Source organism: Zootermopsis nevadensis, unplaced genomic scaffold (assembly GCF_977971745.1).
Source record: "Zootermopsis nevadensis isolate Lab colony 2312 unplaced genomic scaffold, Znev_1.0 Znev_ptg000011l, whole genome shotgun sequence".
Taxonomy (NCBI): Eukaryota; Metazoa; Arthropoda; class Insecta; order Blattodea; family Termopsidae; genus Zootermopsis; species Zootermopsis nevadensis.
Genome location: NW_028259143.1, coordinates 2,207,574 through 2,232,561, shown reverse-complemented (window position 1 = coordinate 2,232,561; position 24,988 = coordinate 2,207,574). Strand labels below are relative to the sequence as shown.

Sequence of the window (24,988 nt, the reverse complement as noted above, 5' to 3'; positions counted from 1 at the left end):
GACAGAACACTAAATAATAATAAGATGAGGTGGTCTAGCGGTTAGAACGCTGGCCTTGTAATCCTGGGGTCTCGGGTTCGATTCCAGGCGGTGCCCGAATTTATAACTTGTGTTGGGCAAGGCCGTGGTCTAGGCAACACGTAGTTTTCATCCGTGGCATCCCAACAATTACTCCATTCACACACAGAAGAAGGCAATGGCAAACCACTTCTGGATCATCTGCCAAGAACGTATATGAACAGGTCCCAGTCCGAGAAGAGAAAAGGATGGAAGGATCCTGTTCATATGGACCTGTCGTCAGACAGAACACTTAATAATAATAAGATGAGGTGGTCTAGCGGTTAGAACGCTGGCCTTGTAATCCTGGGGTCTCGGGTTCGAATTTATAACTTGTGTTGGGCAAGGCCGTGGTCTAGGCAACACGGAGTTTTCCTCCGTGGCATCCCAACAATTACTCCATTCACACACAGAAGAAGGCAATGGCAAACCACTTCTGGATCATCTGCCAAGAACGTATATGAACAGGTCCCAGTCCGAGAAGAGAAAAGGATGGAAGGATCCTGTTCATATGGACCTGTCGTCAGACAGTACACTAAATAATAATAAGATGAGGTGGTCTAGCGGTTAGAACGCTGGCCTTGTAATCCTGGGGTCTCGGGTTCGATTCCCGGCGGTGCCCGAATTTATAACTTGTGTTGGGCAAGGCCGTGGTCTAGGCAACACGGAGTTTTCCTCCGTGGCATCCCAACAATTACTCCATTCACACACAGAAGAAGGCAATGGCAAACCACTTCTGGATCATCTGCCAAGAACGTATATGAACAGGTCCCAGTCCGAGAAGAGAAAAGGATGGAAGGATCCTGTTCATATGGACCTGTCGTCAGACAGTACACTAAATAATAATAAGATGAGGTGGTCTAGCGGTTAGAACGCTGGCCTTGTAATCCTGGGGTCTCGGGTTCGATTCCCGGCGGTGCCCGAATTTATAACTTGTGTTGGGCAAGGCCGTGGTCTAGGCAACACGGAGTTTTCCTTTGTGGCATCCCAACAATCACACACAGAAGAAGGCAATGGCAAACCACTTCTGGATCATCTGCCAAGAACGTATATGAACAGGTCCCAGTCCGAGAAAAGGATGGAAGGATCCTGATCATATGGACCTGTCGTCAGACAGAACACTACAAAAAAATAATTTCTATTTGCGTGTCTATGGGTCATATCGTTGGCATTTATTTTAGAAAGTTTGGTTTTGTGCTAAAATAGTAAGAACTCTGTTTGAAAGGTAACGTTAAAACGTGAACGAAAAAGAGTAATTCATTACGAAGCAATAATTTCAAAGGGTTAACGTTACTTTATACATAAAAATCCGGTGATTCCAAATTATTCTTCATATTTATTTTGCTTTTTTAAGTGTAATGCCATAGAAATAATTTAGGAGTTTCTAGGATAATCGATATTAGTCCAAAATGACCAAAACTGAACTCGTTGGAGGATAATATCGTTCTGGAAAAAATCGCATTCATCTAGAAGAAAACGAGTAGTGCCTCTACTGGCGTATTTTTCGAACAAGAGCAGCGTATGTCCATTTTTTTTTCCACCTACGACACTGCATTTATATTCGTATGTTGTAACACATGCAAATGAGTTGTTACAAAATAAGAATGTAAATGAATTTCTCGCTGGTCCAGATGATGTTTTTTTTTTGAGTTCCCAAACAAATTTAATTTTGGACTTACGTTGTTTTTGTCAGAAACCCGTAATTTGTTTGAAAGCCTTAGAATTCTGACGACCTGATACGTGGTCCAGTTGTAAGTCGTGGGCTGCCTTCAGTTTGAACAGGCCTGTGGTTTTGTAACAGTACAGCTCATACGCAGTGGAACCAATAAGCTACTCGTATTTATTGTACACATTTTGGTTTTGGTTTCGCTGGATCAAATTCAGGCAGAAACCTCTGATAGGAACGTTAATAACTAATTTGTAGGACGTTATTCTGGTGTGGTGTACGCTTCACAAACAGCATTTCTATGCGAGACAGGGTTACACATGATATGTCAGAGATTAAACTTCGTCTAGGATTCTGCCTCATTTCACTAACTGATTAAATACTGAATTGTGGTTGTCAAACACAAAGTGGCCTTTGCAAAATCATATTGATTCCGCGAAATGATTAAATTCCTACCGTTTCTAAAACGGATTTTTTTTTTTTTTTTTTTTTTTTTTTGAATTTTGTATAAAGCAGGTCTCGAATATATTTTTTTTTCCTACATGCTCACAAAATTATAACCCATCTTAATAATATTTAGAAGTTTATTTCTTACCTCAAAAAACAAAGATCAATTTTTTTAATGTTATTTGTGGAAATAGTAGCTGTTTATTCTCAAAATTATGCGAAATATATGCGTACGCTATGTGGGGAAAACACAGATTTATAGACTGTCGACACTTTGAATCCGAAGCTCGTGTAAATAATATTAAAGAATTCAGTTCGTACCGCAAAGAAAACACAACTCATCACCATTACATTGATTAACCGGTTAATACTGTTTAAGGAAACGATATTTTTTTACAGTGAGAATCGTCCTAAACCCATGAATTTAATATCGGTTGTTGAATCAGGTGAGACATTTAGTTATCATTAGGTTTTGAAGAGACGGTACATATAATTTTAAACTATTAGACACAGAAAAATAATGTAAACGCTTGTTAGTTTTATTATTAATATGACCATTTATGTAATTACTACTACGTTACAGCCCTGTAACTAACACAGAAGGACAATTGTACTTGGTACAGGGTGTGCTGTTCGAAGTGAAAACGCCTGAGACATGTGGTCTTATCTAAATATCGGCTAGACCGCAGAGGGGTTTTTTGATTAACAAAAGGGTTGGATCTGAGGCTCTCGTGTCTGCGAGTGTGAAGATGGTTGTCTTCTAGAGCTCATCGCCCTGATGATGGAGGCACCGAGGACCTCCGAAACGTCAGTCACTATCTTCCAGACTACACGGCGCAACAACCCAGAAGACAGCCATATTCGATAAAACGATTGTGTCATCCAGTTTAATGTTTTTTTTCAGGTTTTAATTAGAGTTTCGCATAATTGTGTTGGAGTGAATGTGCAGGTATCGAGAACGATGTAAGGTTCATGAGATTTTCGTTGATCTCAGGACAACTGTGCCGATTTCGAGAGTCAGGTGTCTGCTCAGTGCGACGCCCTGGTGGAAGCGATCCATCGGCGCAAGCAGGAGCTGCTGGAGTTCATCAGGCAGAACAAGGAGATGAAACTGAGAACGCTCAAGGACCAGGTGTCCACGTGTACCTGCAAACTCCAGCACACAACCGGTCTGCTTCAGTTCTGCATCGAGGCCCTCAAAGAGACAGATTCTGCCGCTTTCTTGCAGGTACCGTCGATCTTTCAGCTTATCGATTGATCGATCGATGATCGATCTGTTCTTGTTTTGAAGATGACTTTATAGTCTGGTAGATACTGACCGACCTTTCAGAGATACTTGCTACCTCTGTCACTAGGGCGATGGAGACAGTAAATACCTCCGAAACGTCGGCGAGTATCTACCGGAATACACGGCGAAACATCCCGTAAGACAGTCGTCTTCTTACTTGTAGCCGTGAGAACCTAAAATCTCACTTGCGTTGACAGGTTGGTTCCATGCTAATAACGAGGGTCGCTAATGTTGACATCACTTGGCACAAGGACGTTGTGACGTCACCGAGAATATCACACGAATTCGATCTCACTTTGGAGGACAAGTCTGTGCTGAGGGCCATCGAACAACTGAACTTCATTCAGATGAAACGTAAGTAGAATTTCATGTTACATCAGTGTGTGAGCTGTCTGCCTTGTTTTAACGTTGAACACCTACTGAGATAAGAACGAACATTTGGGGAGGAGGAGGGGGGGTTAGACTGTGAAGGTTCCCAGGCAGTGCCCGCTGGTCCTACTGGTAAAGGTAGGTTTACGAGAAAATTAACAGAGGAGAAGCCAACGAGGTCTGACTGCAATGTATCGGAGTCTTAGCTTTAACCCTTTGAAGCCGAAGATCGTCTGAATATTATTTATGAATTCAGTCCGTACCGCGAAGAAAACACAACTCGTTACCATTACAGAGATCACCTGGTCAACGCTGTTTGCTCTGAGAATAATACGAAACACATGCACTCTGTTGGCAAAATGCAAAATTACCGATTGTTAAAGCAGGTGGTTGTATTACCACCGGCCAGATATTTTTGGATATTAAGTCGAGAGGGGTGAGATGGACTGGGCATTTAACACGCATAGATCTAGAAGACGATTCAGAAGACCTAGGCGTAGATGGGGATTATATTAAAATGGATCTCAGTGAACCAGGGCAGGAGGATGGGGGTTGGATTAATCTGGCTCAGAATATCTCCTGTGAAGACGGTGGTGAACATTCTGGTTGCCATAAAATGAATTTCTTGAGTAGTTGAACGACCTTAAGCTACTGAAGAAGGATTTTTCTCCATGGAAACTGTCTCTTTGAGGCATCTGGCACACAAAGTGCGATTCTTTGTACCAGCACGAGTTTATTCGAGCTGTTGAGATTTCTCGTACGTGCCCCGTACGAATGTAGTGTTTGCGATGTGTGTTTATTGTATCATTTCTTTCTGTGATGCTTTCAGTGTGTTTGATGCCTAACGTAATTTAAGTGTATTTGTATTTCTGATAAGCTTCATTACACTTCTCTGCTTTGTTTCCCTTTCTTAACAAAGCTGCCAAAGATGGAGAGGAAAGGTTACCGGCAGGTAAACGTGCTTTTAAATAATTTTATACTTCATTTTATGTTTCATTTTTTTTTAAAGTATTGTACGAGGTGCGATCGGAAAGTTTCAAGACTGCGCGTATAAAAACCCGTACACTTATCTCAGGTATTAAATTCATCCATCACCCTCGAAGTAGTTCCCCTGGGAGTGAACACAACGATCCCAGCGCCGCTGCCAAGCCTGGAAGCATCCCTGGAAATCTTTCTTTGTGCACACGCCATTCCGAAATCGCAGGAGGGTCGGTGTAATGCACTACCAAAACGCCCGTAACTAAGAAACAAATGCTAATTCGATGATGCCGGCTGGCACACTGATTCACTATGAATGTAGGCCGCACCCCCTAGCGGCAGAAGCTCGTACTACATCCGGTTCGCCCTCTATTGACACAGTCTTGAAACTTTCCGATCGCACCTCGTATGTCGTAAAGGACCCATAGTTAGAGGCTTGTGGTAGATTCTCATGTTGGCATGTCTTTATCTAAGGCTTTTATTATGTGCGCTTAATTCTGTTGGATTTATCTAAGAATTTTATGTTTTATCGATAATGTAGTTTACTTTTATAACATAACTTGAAGAAACGGGAGTTCTGTGAAGTAGATTTTGAGTGTCTTTGAATTTTATAAAAAAGTTTGTTGTCTGCGTTAATTTAAATTACATAATAATTTGCCAGTCAAGTATAATAAACAATTAATTACGAAACTTGGTTACTTTTCCTTGTGCAGAATTGCGCATTCTGCGTGAAAATTATAAATACAACTCCAGATATTCGTGTTGTGGACATGTTATACATTTTAAAATGGTACCTAGTATTTGGAGAGAGATGTGTACCGTTCAGAACATAACTTGCCTATAAACAATAATTCTTCAGTTGTCGTGAAACTGCCAAATGAGCTCAGTATTGCGGGTAATCGCCACTGTGCTGTGGTCGTTGTTTTAAAAATTGAAAACAACGAAATTTCTTATTTTCCATAGTAGAGTTGTAGCCCTTTTATGAAGTGTTGTTCCCCAATTTTCACCGAATGTGATTTTTTGTTATATATACTACTCATTCGCACAAACGTATGACGTAAATGTGATACGTCTTGTCGAAAAATTTGTGACAACCCTTCAGAACAACTTGTTGCTTAGTTTTGTAGGTTCAGTCGAGAAGAACGTTCGATTTTTGTACAGACTGCTATTTTTAGTTACAATTTCCGCCTTGTGAGAAGAGCAAACGGATATCAACGAACAGGAACAGCCCGAATGATTTCTTTTTACGTAACGTTCCAATATCCGGCATTGCTCTCTGCCCTTACGTGCTTATATGCACGTACCCTGTGGGAAGAAAATTGCTTTCTTTCAGAACACGTGATCTTATATGAGGAAACTGTGTAACTGAGTCCTCAAAATATGGGTTTCTTCTTTTAGTAATTTTCTTTTGAAGCGTAAGGTTTATCTAAATAATAAGTTATTTAAATTTAAAAATCCAGTCTCTCCCTCGAAGCAAAAACGTAACAATTCAGCGTTTGATTTTTAGGAATTTTACCACCGTTTATTCTGAAATTAAACCCAGTGTACAACATTCAGTGTTATTGAATGGTAAATCGGGTGGTATATATAAGTACCACTGTTCCTCAGAGGGTTAAACAACTAATTAAATTTGGTTTAGAACATTGCACATACGTCCTTGACTGTCTTAAAAAGGGCCAAAATACATTTTACCTTGTTTATCGATATCCATAAGTTAGTCAGGTTTATGGGTCCTCTGGTAGGCAAATTTCTTAATTTCCAGCGTCGTTGCTGCTAGTGAAAAATTTTACCTGATGCGTTCGCCAAGATGATTGAGACAGCAAGCGCCTCTGAAACGTCGGTAAACATTATTAGACTACACGGTGCTACAACCCTCGTACTCGCCCTAATGGAAACCTCAAATCCTACGAACTGAGAATCGTCTTCACCTCTTTGGATGCTGAGTACCTTGAGTTTTAAATACCAGGTGTACGATAATGCACATATTCAGTCCCATTGGACGCAGTTGTGGCTTGTAATAAAAATTTCAGTTCGGGAGTAGACATTTTTTGTGGCTGAGAACCCATAATTTGTAATACTTTGAAGGAGTAGGTGGGGGCCGTGTAGTGAATTATAGAAGTGTGTTTAATCTGTACCATGGGAGTGTCCCCTCGCGGGCCCTTAAGAATCATGAAGGGCGCGGATGAATATTACACTGAACAAACATGGCCTGTGTTCCGTCCCACCTTTTACCCTCACGAAAGATTTTATGTGTGCGTGTTCATTGCAGACAGTAGTTTCTGGTGTACAACGAAATCAGGCCAAGGCAAGGCAAGGCAAGGCTTAGTGACCTGAGATTGGAACTTCATGGCTTTGTGTAGGCCCGTGCGGGTACCAGTATCAGTTTGTAGCGTGCTGTTCGTGGCTGCATTTTTGTTATTAGGGCCGATTAATAAAAACTGAACACACAGATGGTAAGAGTTTTTTTCCAGTTTTTATCTAAATTATTTTATAATATTTTTAATATCGTGACGGAGGTGTGAGTAAAATGTTAAAAATGACTCTTAAAGTTACAGTTTCTGATGTATAATCTAGTTGTTGACCTTTTGTGTAAACGTTGCTGAACATACAGGTTTTAATACCCCAGACTTATGTAATAAAATTCCCTTGCGAAAAAGTTAAGAAAACTACAAACGCGAAACGAAGTAACTTATATTAATATACTTTATTAATATAATAAGGTACTTAAACAATATATTATATTAAGAGTTAAGTACGAAATTTTGGTTGGGACGTTGAAGGCAAGAGTCCACTCGTAACAAGTAGGCGTACATGTGAGGATAATATTGAAATGGATTTTAGGGAAACAGACTTGGAAGGTTTGGATTGGATTGATCTGGCTCGGGATATGAACCGGTAGCTGGATCGTGTAATGAAACTTCTGGTTCCATAAAAGACGGGAAATTACTCGGAGCGTGATATTAGCTTCTCAGGGACGATTAATCTTCGTGGAGTTAATTACTTAGTTAGGATAGAATAGGCTGCAAGCAGGATGTCCGGGGTTCGATTCGCGGCAGAGACAGATTTTCCTTCTTCTCCATGGGGAAGGGATCGTATTGAAGCTGTTTCTCCTCACACAGAATAAACGCCAGAATGTTCCTGCAGTGTTGTGTGACCAGGTCTTGAAAGGCATACACATAGTTGTTTTGTAAAAGATACTGCCAAGTCGTAAAGAACGCCCTATCTCAACATTTATATCTCACGCTATGCCACAAGTCAGTGTAGCCATTAGAGGTTAGTGCTTACCTCCCTCCCTCCACACCCTTTGAGATGGTGGAGTGTGCATTACACTGATTAAACTTCCAGTACATGCGTACCACCGTATTAATATGAAACTTCATTATTTACACGCATTATTAATATTTCATTATTCGCTCCGTTTCAAGGAATGGCTGTCGGCTAACTCTGCTTAACGCTGCCATTAGGTAGACCACCTGCAGTACACTTGCGTTATGCATGCAGGGTTGCATGATAAGTCACCCTTCTGTAATTTTTCTTACGTGTAATACAACTTCAAAAATTAGCTTCTAGGCCTTATTTTAAACTAAATATATTTTACAAAAAATGTCGGTGGTGTTTGTAAATACAGCAGGCTGACAAATTTTGTATCCAAATAAGAGTGAAAAATATATGTAGGCTTATGGGTTGTAGCGCCGTGTGGCCATGTACAGGTAGATACAGACGTTTCGCGGATCATACTGCCTCCATCTTCAGGGCGTTATAGCTCAAAAGATCTTCATCGAAATTTTTATCACCGTTAAAAATCCCAAGTCTCTACAACCAAAAATTTTGTTCGTATGAATTTTCCACGTGCATTCTTTCTTATTCAACATACCTAATCGGTGTAGCAAAATTTAGTACGATACTGAATCTATAAAATAAAATAAAATTCAGAATTCATATTGAATTATAAGGCATTTTGAATCATGAAATATATGTACTTGTGCGTACTCATCAGTACATGACATTAAACCTTTGAAGTCGACGATCGTCTAAATAACATTTAACAATTCAGTCCTTACCGCAAAGAAAACACAACGCGTCTCCATTACAAAGATAAATTGTTTAACACTGTTTAGGGAAATGATCGCTGTTTATTCTGTGAGTCACACGAAACCCACAAATACATCCCGTAAGTGGAAGGCAGGGTTACTGGATGTTAAGACTGTGGTACATATACAGAGTGTCCCAAAAATACGTATACACTTTATAATACGGAATACTAACTTTCTTTGTATATATATTTCTGAGACACTGTGTATATACCAATGTGTTTTTAAGGGATTTAACAGAACTAGGGTGCACACTGAATTTTACCAGGTGCAGGCTTTAAGCAACTTGCTGTTTTAATTTTAAAGGGTTCTAACAATCGGGATTACTAAATTATTGGGCTTTGTCCGTCGTCTGGTATTAAAAAAGAACACGACGTTTCGGAAACTGGGTCTTTTTCCGTCTTCAGGCGAAAACGAAAGGGAAGTGGGCCCAGTGACTGAGGTTAGCTGTTTTTAAGGGACCCAACTGAGTAGGTGCCCCCTTCCCTGTTCACCTGAGGGCGGAAACAGACCCAGTCCCCGAAACGTCGTGGTCGAACTTAACTGTTTGCTTCTTCAGCCCCGAACGCACCAGCCGTTATCCCCGAGGAATGCAGTGCCGAGAACAACAGCGTGACTGTTGCCTGGCAGCCCCCGCCGACCTCATACGTCGAGGGCTACGTCCTGGAGCTGGATGACGGAAGCGGAGGGGAATTCAGGGTAAGTACAAACAGTTAGACGGCGAACTGTACTCCGACTTGCGCGTCAGACTACTTCCGTCCCCGAAGAGCAAGCTAACCGAAGACGTACCATCCTGACACGTACCTGGAACGACGTAGGTAAACCACAGATGCCTCAGCCGGTCTCCGGATCGGCCAAATGGGAGTGCCAGGGGATCAAACCGCGACTTTTTAAAGCCTCGCATGCGTCTGAATCAGTCACGACACCCCCCTATCCAGCCCCCATATCATACTTTCGACGTCTGTGAACGATCAAAGGCCTCGTCCAGGAAGTAACCTGTACAGTGGGAGTTTTCTGGTGCGCGGGCGGATGTAAGCTTCAGGTCGTGACATGGGAGGAACAGACATCGCGATCCGAGGGCCGACCTGTTTCTTCTCGTCGTGTTGGAGTTCCGTAAATGTTGCCTCCTTCCTGACAAACTCCATAGAGCGGAAGTCTTCTGAAGAAGATGATTTTCGCTCATCCAGAAAATAAATCCTCCTCCGAAGGTCCATTACCGTGTTCACAAGATCCCGGAACAGGTCCATATCCTGAGCCAGATGAATCCAATCCACGCCTTACTTTGTTGGTACGTGAGATTTGAGGTTTTCATAGCGGAGAGTACGAAGGTGGCTGGCTGTCTTCTGGGATGTAGCACCGTGCAGTCTGGTAGAATCTGGCCAACGTTTCCGTCGATCTGCAAGGAGAATGCCATTTTAATTGTTGTTAATCTGGCAGAACTGTGCCACAGACTTTGTAAATTCAAAATTTAGTTTCACGCAAATAGTTACAGTGCGTAAAAGAATTATGTAGCTACCAATAAAGATTTATCATCGATCAACTTGCAAAAGATCTTGACTTCTACTTAGAAGATACTTGGTTCGAATTTAATTCTCAGGATTACGCGTTTTACTCAATATTTATAGCGTAGATACCAGCTTGAAATATGGTACGGCGTTTTTTAAATCATTGCCCATCTATTATTATCACCTTGGCGCCTTATTAGATACCTGTAACCTTTCTAGCTGAAACAACGTAACCTAATAATCAATCAACCAAATATTTATCCACCTGGCAATAGTGTTCCTCCAACGCACGGTGGCCATGTTGGTGTACTTTACGATAGTAAACTCGGTGTGGCCCCTACTGCTATGAAGTTTATACTTAGTTCCATGAAATTCGTAGGAAAAGAGGTTACGAAAAAAACTATATACAGGGTGATTCAAAATTTGCTCCGCACGTAGGGCGTGTATGTGCACAGGAACTTTCGAATCACCGTGTATTGAGGCTGCAGATTGGCTGAGTCACCCTGTAGGGTAAGCTTATTGGCCTGAAGCCATATGTTGAGCAGTGTAATAACTCTGGGATGAACAAAGAAGCTTTCCCCCCCCCCCCGCCCCGCCCCCGTTAATTGTAAGCTGTCCTAAGAGGAGCGAGGTTAGTCATTCTCATGCTAATAACATGAATCACACTCCCTTCTAACAAGATAATCACATCTCTCGGATGTAATTGAAAACATTTCTTTACTGGACAAGAAAAAAATGCCCGGAGTTTGAAGAACTTTGACAATACTTTTATGAATACAATGTAAGGCGGGATGCTTCTAATCTGATGGCTCTGAGTTCGAATTGTAATGAAGCACTTTCAAGGTCAGGGGTCGGTAACGTTCTGCTTCTTAAATATGCGTGACACATGTGGCTCTGAATCAGTATCTTAAATAACTGTTTATATCACTACAAAACTACTTTGAGCTGTTTTTATTTTCGTTAAAAATTCAATTAATTAGTTTTTATTAGACACCTGGGAAAGCGTTGTAGTCCTGTTGTATAAATTAAATAAAATAATAAAATTACCCATAGACGGTACAGATGAGTTAGTTAAAATCTCTTTCAGTTCGAAAAATATATAACGAGGCTGTCCAAAAAACTTTGTTTTCCCCTTAAAATATCAGAAAACATTTGTTCTCCCTTAAAAATGTTTACCGATCCCTGCTTCAGTTGTTTCTCCGAAACGTCGGTAACCACCTACAACCCAGAACACCATCGTCGACATTTTATCGCCATGAGAATCTCAGATCAGTGTTGTGTTTGTCGTGATTTCGATAGCATCTTTAATCTGAGACAGTAACTTGAGTTTCTGCTCCCTGTACCCCATAAGCACCCCCCTCACCCTCCGGAATGTTCAAAGTAAGGGGCCCCAGAGCTGCTGTGACGTCATGGTTTAAGAGTACGTTTGTGATCTCAATTATAATCTAACCCAGACACACCCAATAGCCTGGTTTATCAGTAGATAAAATATGTGAAGTTTTTATAGAGAAATTATCTACAAAAGAAGACTTTACGTAGCAAATTGCAAGTGTATGATGATTACGAATGATGGAGTTGCTCACGGTAACCAAATCCCGAGCAACGCGAACTGTAGAAAACCTCCCCCTAAAACACGATACTATTTAGGGTAAATTTTCTGCTGACACTTTTCGAATTTTAGGCTAAAAATATCACAGGACGTTTCGTCAATAAATAAGGAAATCAGAGATACTAAAATTGTTGAAAACTTTTTTTTTTAAAAAAAACCCTTTCGTTTGCGAGTTTGTATTTCAGGACGTAAATGGAGAAATTTAATTTCCTGAACGAAACTGTGAATATAAACCATTCGAGCTCATGACGCAACTATCCGGTCATCACTACGCATTGACCTTTTTAAATTCCTTACCGAGAAGCTGATAGTCGCACAGCTAGGTAGTGAATCACCCGTCTTTAAAAGACCCTGAACTTCCATTGCCGTGTTTACAAGAAGACACTCCTGAACGTATTCTGAGCCACACCGTTTTAATATTATCCTTCCATGTACTCTTGGATGTATTTTCTTCATTTCTGCGTGCGCGGTCATTTTGATGGGCCGCTAATATTTTTTATCCGTCGTGTTGGGGGGTCAGTTCTCTCAACTCACACGACATGGCGTGTCGCGACGCGTCCCACAGAGTGCGCATGACCACAGCAGTTGCCCTCGTCCAAACCTTTTACATCGATTACATTTTTGTTTTTCAGTTTATTCCAGCGTCAGATTCGGATTACTAATACGAAAGGACATGACGTCACACACGCCTTTTCTAAATAGTATCAATATTTACCGCAGTGGGCATTGTCGCTTTCGTTGATATCCACTGGTAACTGTGGATGGTCGCCTGGTTTCCAGAGACGGAGAAACTGCGGAAGAAATCGACTTCGTATTGTAGACAGATTTAGAATCGTGTTGAAATTCAACGGGAATGTTTGCTTTCGTACGTTTATCCACTTTATCTCTTCGTGACTTTGTTTTATCCTTATATTCTGTCATAGCAGTAGTGCTTATAAAATAGAACATTTTGCCATCTAGTGACATTACTGTGAACTTTATGCCTCTGAAAGCGCAACCAAACATTAAACTTCCGCTAATATAATAACAGATGATGTGATTATTTCGAAGAGATTGAAAAAATGTTTATAGTTCGTTTCTGTTTTAATATCATTTTGAAGCCTGAATCAACAGTCTGACTAACATAAAAGATAAAACCTTAGGATTATTATAAATGTCTGCAGTATTTACATAAACGCTCCATATTACAACCGCTTCAGAGATATTTCTGGACTTGAAGCTTTCTGGAGCTTTGGATTGTCCGTGTAGCTTAATTAGCGGAATTGATCCGTCTGGGATTATAACGGCACAGTTCCCGCGTCGACTGGGTTTGGGGGGTCGGACATGCAGTCGACTGCTTTGATCACTGCAGCGTTGCTATGGTGATTCGTACTGCTAAGGACTTGATATAAGATACCTTTGATATAACAGCCATATAATACAGGCCTAATTACTGCAGACAAAGATATCTATTCTGATAAACATGATATCGGTTTCGAGATTAAAGTGAAGAAACCCCGATTTCAGAATTGTAATAAATTTCCATCAGATGGACTAATGTGGTTTCTATATTAATTTGATACGTCGTTGCAAATTTGAAATATAAAAGTTGTGTTTCTTTGTAATGTCTATATTTCGTATCATCTCGCATTAGGGATGAAAAAAAATTTTCCCCCAGCAATATGATTAAAAAAAAATGTTGACACATTTCATAAGTCCTCCTGTTTGATTGGGTGGATTAATTAGTGATTTTTTTTTTTTTTTTTTTTTTTTTTTTTTGAAATGCGTACAAAGCCTTCGCCTTATTGTCCGCAAACCCGCGTCTTCTAGGCGTTGAGCACAATGTTTCGGTTTGGTTTGCAGGAAGTTTATTGCGGCAAGGAGACGATTTGCACTGTAGATGGTCTCCACTTCAATTCCATGTACAACGCGCGAGTCAAAGCTTTCAACAGCACAGGGGAAGGTGAATACAGTGAAGTCATCGGGCTTCAGACCGCCGAAGGTAAGTTGAAGCCCGCCTGAACTGGAGTACCTTCATCTTAAATAAAAATAATAATAATATAGCAATACCAACTGACACGGAATGTAATTAAGAAGGAATTGGAGGAGATCTTGAAATACAAGGACCTTCTCGTTGAAATGCAGCGAATAATTATAGGAGCAACTGGAACTGTCTCTAAGTCACTCAGAAAATATTTGGCCAAGATCCCGGGCGAACACGAAATCAGGGAACTTCAGAAGACCGTCATTTTAGGATCTTCAGACATCATTCGAAAGACGCTGACGTAAAATATGTAACACGTATTAAAAACTAAATAGCATTTCTGAAATAGCTGCGTACCTCAGGGGCAAGGTTTTTCTCATGATATAATTGGCAGCGTTGGTCTGATAAGGGTTGCTGACATTCGCATCCCTTCGATTCTCCCTCGTCTGTGTATGCCTCGGGGGGGGGGGGGGGGGGGGAGTAAAGCTGAAGTCAAAAGGAGAGTCAACTGATCGCGAAACACGAGTGTTGACTAAAATAAAAACTGGGGGAGATGTAATGGTCGAAGGAACTTTCGCTTTGTGGTATTATCGTGGACTGAAACAAGACTGAAGTGTAAGGAGGGCGGGGATTTCTTTTTTTATAGATCGCTTGGCGCCCTCTCATCTAGAAACAACTGTTTGGTACCAGATCATGAATATATTCTGCGTTCGCATTTGTGTAATATGAACAAAGAAACTCTACAGTTCTTTAAATTGGATTATTATTATTATTTTTTATTATTATTATTATTAGTCCAGCTGTCTCGGTGGTCGTGGAATTTTGATCGAACACGTACCGGAAAATGAAACATGGCCGCTGTGCAAGTTTTGTTATTATATTGGGAGAGAGCCTGAGTATTTTCAGGGCGCCTAAATTAGCGACGGTGAGATTCGTTGTGCCCGTACGCCCGTGTTTATAAAGCAGCGCATATCAAAAATTACACTTGCTTATTGAATTTTCGATATAACGAAAACACGCGAAATATTTTCGCATTCAAATACAGACGTCCGCTGGAGGAACGCATCGAAACTTCAGTTTATTTTCAGTTTATACTCTTACACCATTTTAAATTTCCATGTAAATCTAAGACGGTGAGGTCAGGTCACGACCAATCCCATCGGTCAGATAATAGTACATTCAGGTACTCCGTTGCATGTCGACGAAGTTTTCCGTGTCCCATCGCCCTGGAACTACATCTGAAATCGTGTTTTTCTGTTTTTTAAGCTCAAGACGATAAGTTCAGATCATATTTATTATAAAACATCATAGTTCCACAACTGATGAGAGTCGAGAAATAGTTTATTCTGTGCCGTGGAGGATTTTAATCTCGCCCGTGGCGTGGTCGTAGTTTGTGACGTATAGTCCGGACGCCTCGCTGTCAGGGCCAGCTGCCCGCAGAACAAACACCAATTCTGTGTGGCCATCTGTTTGTGAAAATTAACATTAATGTTGAAGATTATATTCTGCGATGTTGCATTAATCAGCTGATATTTGCAACGGTGAAGTGCTGTGTTTTCTTCGCGGTACGGGCTGAATCATTAAGTATTATTTAGAATAAATTCGGCTTTAAAGGGTTAATTTCTGGCTAGTAAATTATTTTCCCACGAACTACAGTTGGTGTATGATTTCCAGTTTCATTTTTTGGTGTTCAAATTGAATTCGTGTTTTTGTTATTTGCAGAGATGTTATTGGATTAAAAGTTCTGTAGATGGGATCAACTTCAATAAGGAACTTCTGTTGAAGTTGATCGTTCAGAATTAATATACTTAGTCAAAAGATGGTTAATGCTTGATTTTTGAACCGAAAATGATATTTTACGATTGGAACTCAGATGGATTGTAATTAAAATCTCTGTGGACACGTGAAACTAAATTAAAAATTGTTATAGTGTGTTAAAAATAATTTTGAAATTCGTACTTGTTTAACGGAGAATATGGGACGATTTGATTGGGCGAATAGCCCTTTTTAGTAGGTACCACGTGTTATTTCGAGAATGAAAACAAAATGTCTTCCTGAAAATGGAGGCTTATTCCAGCGTGGATTTGAATGGTGAACGCTGAATCGTGTTTTTTTTTATACAGCAGGTTTGAGTGCCAAGGTTATGGATATTTTACGCATTGATGAATCAATCTCGATGAAAGAATGATTCAACCCTGTTATCATCAACACCCCCATACCCCATTCTTTTGAACCGAAACAATAATGTGGAATAATGCGGTAGTGCCTACAGGAAGGTTGAGGGGCGGAGGGGGTAGAATCTCATTACCGAGGGACATATATACTGCGCTGAGTTCCATTACGGAAATTACTGTCTCGTGTTGTCCAACCCCCCCAACCCCGTTTCATACGACCCGCACTACAATTTCTAATCCTGTCGTACGCAGAATGAGACGGGCAAGAGAGTACACGAGAACTTCCGAATGATTACGGCAGGTACCCCATCTCTATTATTTAAGGAAAATCGAATGACCATTAATTTACGTAAGTCTAGCGGTTAGAACGCTGGCCTTGTAATCCTGGGGGTCTCGGGTTCGATTCCCGGCGGTGCACGAATTTATAACTTGTGTTGGGCAAGGCCGTGGTCTAGGCAACACGGAGTTTTCCTCCGTGGCATCCCAACAATTACTCCATTCACACACACAGAAGAAGGCAATGGCAAACCACTTCTGGATCATCTGCCAAGAACGTATATGAACAGGTCCCAGTCCGAGAAAAGGATGGAAGGATGCTGTTCATATGGACCTGTCGTCAGACAGAACACCAAATAATAATAAGATGATGTGGTCTAGCGGTTAGAACGCTGGCCTTGTAATCCTAGGGGTCTCGGGTTCGATTCCCGGCGGTGCCCGAATTTATAACTTGTGTTGGGCAAGGCCGTGGTCTAGGCAACACGGAGTTTTCCTCCGTGGCATCCCAACAATTACTCCATTCACACACAGAAGAAGGCAATGGCAAACCACTTCTGGATCATCTGCCAAGAACGTATATGAACAGGTCCCAGTCCGAGAAAAGAAAAGGATGGAAGGATCCTGTTCATATGGACCTGTCGTCAGACAGAACACTAAATAAATAATAAATAATAATAATGTAAGAGTTATGTCTCCTATCACGTGATACGATGACGTCGTACATGTGGGTCCTGTAGGCGAAATATTGCATTGGACAAAAACGAATGGCGTAAAGTTTTCGCATTAGGATGGTGGAAAGTGGGTAGTGCATAGTCAGATGAGTATTTAGATGGCTGTCTTCTAGGTTGTTGCACGATGTAGTCTGTTAGGATTTTACCACAATTAGGGAGATTAGTCTCTCATAACCCTGATGATGTAGGCAGCGTTGACCTCTGAAACGTTGGTAAATTTCTACGAGACTAAACAGCACTACAACCCAGAGGACATGCTCACCGCTGTGAGAACCCAAAATGATGATTATTTATGTGTCGCCGTGTTACAGTGGCCTGGTTCACATTTGACCCATGCCTTGGTCCGCCAGAACTCCAGTTCTCGGAGGATAACTGCACAGTTTCGTGTGAGGGCTACGAACACAGAGTAACCCTTGGCAGTGTCGGCTTCTCGCGCGGAGTCCACTACTGGGAGTTTTCGATCAACAGATATGACTCAGACACTGACCCCAGCTTCGGAATCGCGCGCCTCGACGTAGCCAAGGACCAGATGTTGGGTAAGACGACTTCGAGTGACGCAGGGCTGGTCTCCACGTGACCGCTCTCGGAGTCTTTACGACTTTTACGTGAAACAAAATTACAGCAGCCAATGAGAAAGCTGCTAGTCTCGCATCTGTTGCAGAGTAGGGAAACTGTATCAACTGTAGAGATTTTTGGTGAATTACTTTATAATTTTTGTGTTTTGTTTTGAAGACTGAGAACAATAAGAAATATTTATCTTGCTAAAATAGTGATCTGTCATTTTAAGGACTGGATTTTTAAAGATCAATATTTATTTCGTAAGATTTGACGTTTTCACAGCGACGAGTATGAAGATTTCTATCTTCTGGGTTGTTGCGCCGTGTAGTCTGGTCGATGTTAACCGACGTTTCGGAGGTCATACTGCCTCCGTCATCAGGGCGACAACCCAGAAGACAGAAATCATCAGTATTTAGGCTTCAAGTTTTTGTTCCGTCTTTGAAACGAAACTTATACGCCATTATTAATCTGAGTTTGAATTTTACAGGCAAAGATGACAAAGGCTGGAGTATGTACATAGACAGACAGCGATCGTGGTTCATGCACGGGAGTGTCCACGAACAGCGATCAGAAGGAGGAATCCAGCCCGGCTCGACTGTCGGAGTTCTACTCGATCTTGACAGACATCAGCTCAGTTTCTATGTGAATGAAGAACCACAGGTTTGTGTCATCAGCCCACATGACTCTGCCACCATCATCTGCATTTATCAACCCGTCATAATTTGACCTGTGTACTCCGATGTTACGTAAATAATGTCATAGTTTAACCATCGCCGTGTTCAGACTGGGACCCCGTTTATATACGTTTTTTTACGCAGGTGATACAGAAGTGTTTTTCGTTGCCTTCTTCAGTGTGTATGGAGCAACCGGGGAAGCTCCGGAGGAAATCTCCGTGTTGCCTAGACCACGGCCTTGCCTGACATAAGATAAAAATTTGGGCACCGCCGGGAATCGAACCCGGGACCCCCAGGATTTCAAGGTCATCGTTCAGAACGCTTATCGAACTGTAGATCCTCTCTGATGGCCAGGATCTGTCTCACGAGTGTTTTTATCTCAGAAATATAGATTTCTACATCTCGGTGAACGGACAGGGATCAAGAAGGAGGATTAAACAACGAATTTTCTGTTGCAGGGTTCAATCGCGTTTCAAGACCTGTACGGAGTGTTTTACCCAGCGGTGAGCTTGAATCGAGGCGTCTCCGTGACCCTGCACACCGCCATTGATCCGCCATCAGACAGCGACGAGAGTTGAGATGTTACGTATCTTTCTCTTAGAAGTCCTCTTCTCCTGTACCAGAGTGAGAGAGGGTCTGATTCAAAACTTGCGAGCTCACCTTTAATTGTGGAGGACCGAGACTCGCTTCTTGTCGAGTCGGCGTCAGATGTCGAGGTTCCGTGCTTCTGCGAGACGCGTTGAAATTCGACGTGAGAATTTGTTTACGTAGAAAGGGATATTTTATTCGGCGTTTTTAACTCGTGCGTGTGTCCAAGATGATCAGTTCAGAATGAAAAACAGGGAATAATTAAGACGCGGTTCTGTAGAAAGAAAAATTGCTCTTGATAGATCAAAAATATTTTTTAATTCAAATTTAATATGACCTCGTCTTTGAATTATATTTTTATTTATAAAATAAAAATTTGATTGGGATGGTATATTTTCCATAATTTGGTGAATAGTAATTTGTTTTTTTTGTATACGGCGTCACACATTATTCGTAAAACAATAAATCAGCTAAAAACTTTACAAAATAATTAATTACGTACAATTTTATATTTAATGAAATTAAATTAACGAGCTACGATACTATTTGTACAAATGTATATAAAATCTACGTGATAATATTACGTCTATTGCAGTACGCATGCGCGGAGCGTAAATAAGAGTATTGGGTTTAATATTTATGCTCCTTCGTTTTGCGAACGGACCTCGAAATGAGATAAAATGATGACGCACTTATGTCAGAGTCGATTGGTTTTGAAAACTCTCTTACGTGCATCTCCTCGCCCCGTCGCGCTCGACAGATGACGATCGTAGTTATCGAATCGTCTCGATAGGCGCGGGGGGTGTGTGAACAGTTCCTTTCTGGCAGCACATCTATATTTATTGTCAAATTAATTTTGGTCTTGCCTGAAATCGTATTAGTGTTATTAAAAAATTACGTCGTCAGATTTCTCGTCATTGGTTTGTGTGGTCGATGTTTTTTGCGTGAACGTATGTTAAGTTGTCTGAGCACGAGATATCGAAATATTTTTGGTCGTTGTACAGTAAGAAAGAATAAACTACGACTTCCATAAAACTTAAATAATCAAACAGCGAGTAAATTCAGAATGGTTTTAAAATAAAATAAAAAATTAACACCCACCTGCAGAAAGTTTTTGAAGTAATCGCTAAATAATCATTTTGGAAATGTCGATCAGATACTTAAGACATATCAGTTTATCTTATAATTACTACAAACATTAATACGTTTTGCTGTTACGAACTTTTAATATTTGTTTTACAAACATTAAAAACGTACTTCATTGACTTCAGTGGTAGAATAATACGTTCCAGGATAAGGGGTCGTCAGAATGGTGACCTAATACTTTTCAATGAATAAATTTTACTTATCAGTGTAAGAGTGAAAAGATGGTACGAGAATAGCAAAGACATTTTCTTGTAATTTAATTCCAGTGTGAATGTCAGAATTACGAGTAATTACTCTAAAAAAAAAGTTAAGTGCTTCAACCCTTTTGTCATATCTCCATGTTACTTCAAATTATTGAAGGAAAATTTCCATCCTGTATTTCAGATACGTCTTTATATACGATGTTCTTGTACTATCTTTTCTCTTCTGAAGCTCTTTGCTAGGCCTATATAATGTAAAAACCATTCCATATCTCAGCTTATAATTGTTCAAATGGTTCTAGAATACTATAATAGATGGCAGAGTACAGTTTGCTATGCTGTCTTCTTCTTTTATTATTTTTAGTGTCACAGGAAACAGAGGGCAGCAAAGTATAATCACTAGCATTTGAATGTAGATGTTTACGGAAGTGAAACTTCTTACTGGTCAGGATAGATATTTATTCTGTGTATTGTTAAAAAAAAAATGTAAATATGAGTGTAAAAACCACAGTGGAATGAAAAATCTAAGCATTTAATACATCACTCCCATAAATGTGATGAGTTGCCAAATCCAGGCTCTCTGTTGTGTTTCATCATATTATTTTCATATAGTGGATCTTAGAAGTGAAATTTCGTGAGGTAAGAAAGAAATGTGTGAGTATAAATAAATTGTCTGTTTTTATTATTAATTAAATTTTAAAATACCATAATTTATTTGCTGTCTACTGGTTACACCAAAGAATTCATGGTTGGTTTATCAGCTCTAGTTGACATGATTGATTTGAAGACACAACACAGTTCCAAAGGCCATTACACAAAACGACTGACAGACTTTCTTAAAGTAATTATTTTCGAAGAGAAATAAAATTTTGTAATATATTTTTCTCTTGTCACCCTACTCCAAAGTTCCACACATATTTGCTAAATATTCTGAAAGTAACAGAAGATGGATGACTGATGGAACATAAGAATTATGGACAGATTTAACAAACTGAGTGTACAGCATATGAAATTCAAAACATTTTGACTAACTACAAAAGGCCAGATTTATTTGAGGTTATTGTGTCACAGTGATTAGAATGGTCATTGTCGAGACCCCGTATAATTGTTTCATGATTGGACAGCTTAGAACTCTGTAGTAAATCTAGCAAATGAAAGTTAATATTGATTTTAGGTTCGTATCTGTTCTCAGTTGTACGTTCTTTTCCAATTTTAAGGTTAGGAATTCCAAGGTTAAGTTAAATGAGACAACCTTCATTTCAGGAAAAAAAAGTTCAGTTACTTCCTCACAAAATTTTAATCCTCATTCATTGTTTTGACAGGCATAGGAGTCACAAATCAAGCCAATCTCCATTTCTTAAACCAATTTAACTAAATTTTTACACAAATGGTGAAAGCATCATTGCATGAATAGTTGTATGATGTAATGATTTATGTGCAGATGTGTACATTTATATTTATTGAAATCATGTCTTATTGATTAAAAATATTATATTTAAAGAAAGAAGCAATTCTGTTTATAAATTTTTGTTTTAAAAATATCATATTGTGCTGGAAACAGTTTGAAAAAGACGTGAATAGTGCCATCTTTAACGTACGGACTTTCTGCGTCGAAATTCTTGAGATTTGTAACTTTACGAGGAGTGCGGCGTACAGGAAAATTCTGGTGTGAACCAGCGGGGTTAAAATTGATAATACATTGTGATGAGTAATTAAAAGATATGTTAAATGTTTAATTAAATCAAAACTTACTTGTTCCATTCTTTTGCTGCCCTTATAAAATAAATTTACGGAAGCCGTCAAGAGGTAACATGCCCCGAGAGACGTGCATAATATTAACCCAGTTATATATAGCAAGACTTAGAATAATGCCGATCGTTTCTTCCACATTAATTCAGCCCAAATGCTTTAATACGAACCACATCCCGTCTTGCCCAATTTTTTTGTTACTGAATACATAACTGCTTATTAGTTATTCCATTTTAATGGATATTCAAGCGTACATCTTCTGGAGAACAAAATGTTACAAACTCTTTAGTCATGTGACTGTTAAAAATTTGTAGCTGTTCTGCAGTTTTCTTATATATATATATATATATATATATATATATATATATTCTGTAACCCATTAGATCAGTGGTCCCCAACGCGGCGACCGCCAAGGCTTTTTTTGGGTGCCCGCGTTGATACGGAAAGAGGTTATACTGAATAATGAAGGCTGTTCAACCACGAACATCATAAAATCAAAGCACAGATCTCTACTTATTAATGCCCATCTTGACGATTGTTTGTGAGCAGCAACATCATCCTACACTCCCAAATTTGAAAAACTGGCCGATGAAATGCAGCGCCAAACATCACACTAACTTCCCACTTGAGTGATAATAATTGTATTTGTAAAACTACGTATTTTTGATTGCGCGGTTTCTTGTATCATTAAACGTCGTGTTGTTTTGCGTATTATTTGGTGTCCATATCTTATTTGTCCAGAGAAAAGAAAATTTGGCTTTGTTAATTGGTTGGTGCCCGCCACGACCTCATAAACTCTCAAATGTGCCCGTAGGCTCAAAAATGTTGGGGACCACTGGCTTAGATGGTTAATTTTAGTCTCTATCCTCTTCATATTTGGGGAAAATTAAGGATTCAGATAATATTAAAAAGCACTTTATGATAGCCAGTTTATAATGTTATTTTGAGTCATAGAGACATCGCAGAAGTGTACTATATACAAGCCAGTTGGTGATCATAATTATAGTGACTTAACTTTGTTGTCTTGCTCAAAATTTGTTCATCTGCACAGTTCTGTGATGATATGTGAATTAAACACATTAAGTGGTCCATTTTTATATATTCATTCGAGCTTTAAGTAATACTGATAAAGTAATAGATCCTGCTTCACACACCCAAATAGACTTTACAGTAATAGTATTTATCGCAAAGTAACAATATTATGTAGGTTTATAATTTTAAATGTAAATATTTATAATGTGATTATTTATAAAAGTATGTTGTATCGTAGGGTCCTGTATCCTACGGGTCGCAAATGTAATTCTTTTCTTGGATTATATTTAATTCACGTAGGACAGGCAAGGGCCGAAACAAGTAATAAGTTTTTCTGTTTAAATATGCATGTAGCGCTGTTATTAATATTTATTGTTCTGAGGCACGTCAAATTTTGATTGAATTTAAGATTCTTATTTTACGAATATCACATCTCCAGGCACATCTTCGTCAGTGTATATAAGTAGGGTGTGTTCCTTTTACATATAAATTTAATTGTTGGCATCTGTTACAAACAATATTACTTAATGAAACTGTTCATAAGTGTTTTTCAAATTTCCTAATCCCTCGGTACCAAGTTTATGCCATCTTGTTGTCGATTACTTTCGACCGCTACGATTGTTCCCCGTTTATAATAGCTATTGAAGAGTATATAATTACAGTTACTTAAAATTGCACCCAAAATATTATAGGAGTGTATTCTCCTACTCTGCACTTATCATTCTACATTTCAGTGATTATTAATATGATGTTATACATTGCATTTTTTTTTTACCTTGCAAGATTACTGATTTTTTATAAGCACTAATTTGTATCCCTTGTAAATTTGTATATTGGAACATTATTGCTAATAAACAACTTTTGAAAACTGTGCAAAAAGTTTGTTACTTTCAAAATGGTTAGCAGGGTCTCGGTTGGATAATTTAGAGTTGAATGCTAGGAAAGAATGAAATCCTCATCAGAACCCTGATGATGGGGACAGTTGGTTCCCGAAACGTCGGTTTACTACGGTAACCAGTTGATGCGGCTGATTGCCCGAGATGATTTTATTAATTTTCAACTATTATAATAAAATTTGATATTGCACATGCGCAGAGGTTTGAGGATTTTGGCGTCATTATCGTCCACCTCGCGTGTTTCAGCGTCAGTCACGTTGATAGTACAAACTGTATATATTTAAATATCATGGCTTTAACACAATCTACGATAGCTTTATGTCCACAACCAATTTCACGAAAATCCTCCTAGCCCTTCTCCAGGCAATAAGATTTGAATATCACGGGCGATGACGTCAGTAGACGAATCATGCGCATGCGTAATGGATAATCTGTAATTGCGTCATGTTAGATCTGTACGAAAGCCGCGAAAAGTTGATGTTTACCATGGATGAGTGAAGTTTTTCTTCGTTCCTCAGTGGATTGTTTACATAAGTAGCATATAAATTCGTGTTTTGTTGTGCAGCAAGGAAATTAATGCAATTACGTAACCTTGCTTGTGTAAGTAATGTAATGCAGTACTCTGTATGGCACATTGAAATGTGGTTATATATGACGGTTGTAAGAATTGTGCTGTTATAACTTACGCATTCATGTATATTATCAACCCAAATCCCTTAGCAGCAGCAAATGGTGTTCATTGTTTACTATATATAGATAGCTAAAGAGTTTTTCATATAAGATTTCTGCTTTCTGTCGCCCTGATGATGGAGGCAGTATGACCTCTGAAACATTGGTTAACATCGACCAGACTACACAGCGCAACAACCCAGACGACGGAAATCTTCATACTCACCGTTGCGAAAACCTCAAATCTTAGTTTTTCATATGTTGGTATTATCTGTGATGCTGATGATTCTGGATGAATGGGCGGGAAGATGCCAAAGTGAGC

General features: G+C 39.6%; 1 protein-coding gene across 4 annotated transcripts in view; it reads left to right on the top strand.

Annotated features, from left to right (window-relative positions):
- The window catches only part of Trim9 (E3 ubiquitin-protein ligase Trim9), a 260,942-nt gene that overhangs the window by 139,106 nt on the left and 96,848 nt on the right, over positions 1-24,988 (top strand). For 2 of the 4 annotated variants that reach the window (XR_015534669.1, XR_002546544.2), the window contains exons 3-10: positions 3,165-3,398; positions 3,656-3,812; positions 4,747-4,779; positions 9,456-9,595; positions 13,853-13,991; positions 17,466-17,690; positions 18,200-18,372; positions 18,845-20,959. Coding sequence is in view for 2 of the 4 variants with exons in the window: in XM_022083960.2 (XP_021939652.2) it covers positions 3,165-3,398; positions 3,656-3,812; positions 4,747-4,779; positions 9,456-9,595; positions 13,853-13,991; positions 17,466-17,690; positions 18,200-18,372; positions 18,845-18,964 (1,221 nt within the window). In the remaining 2 variants the exon portion in view is untranslated. Of the gene's footprint in view, positions 1-3,164; positions 3,399-3,655; positions 3,813-4,746; positions 4,780-9,455; positions 9,596-13,852; positions 13,992-17,465; positions 17,691-18,199; positions 18,373-18,844; positions 23,981-24,988 lie in introns of those variants that run through there. The other 2 variants (XM_022083960.2, XM_022083961.2) reach the window with 2 other exon arrangements.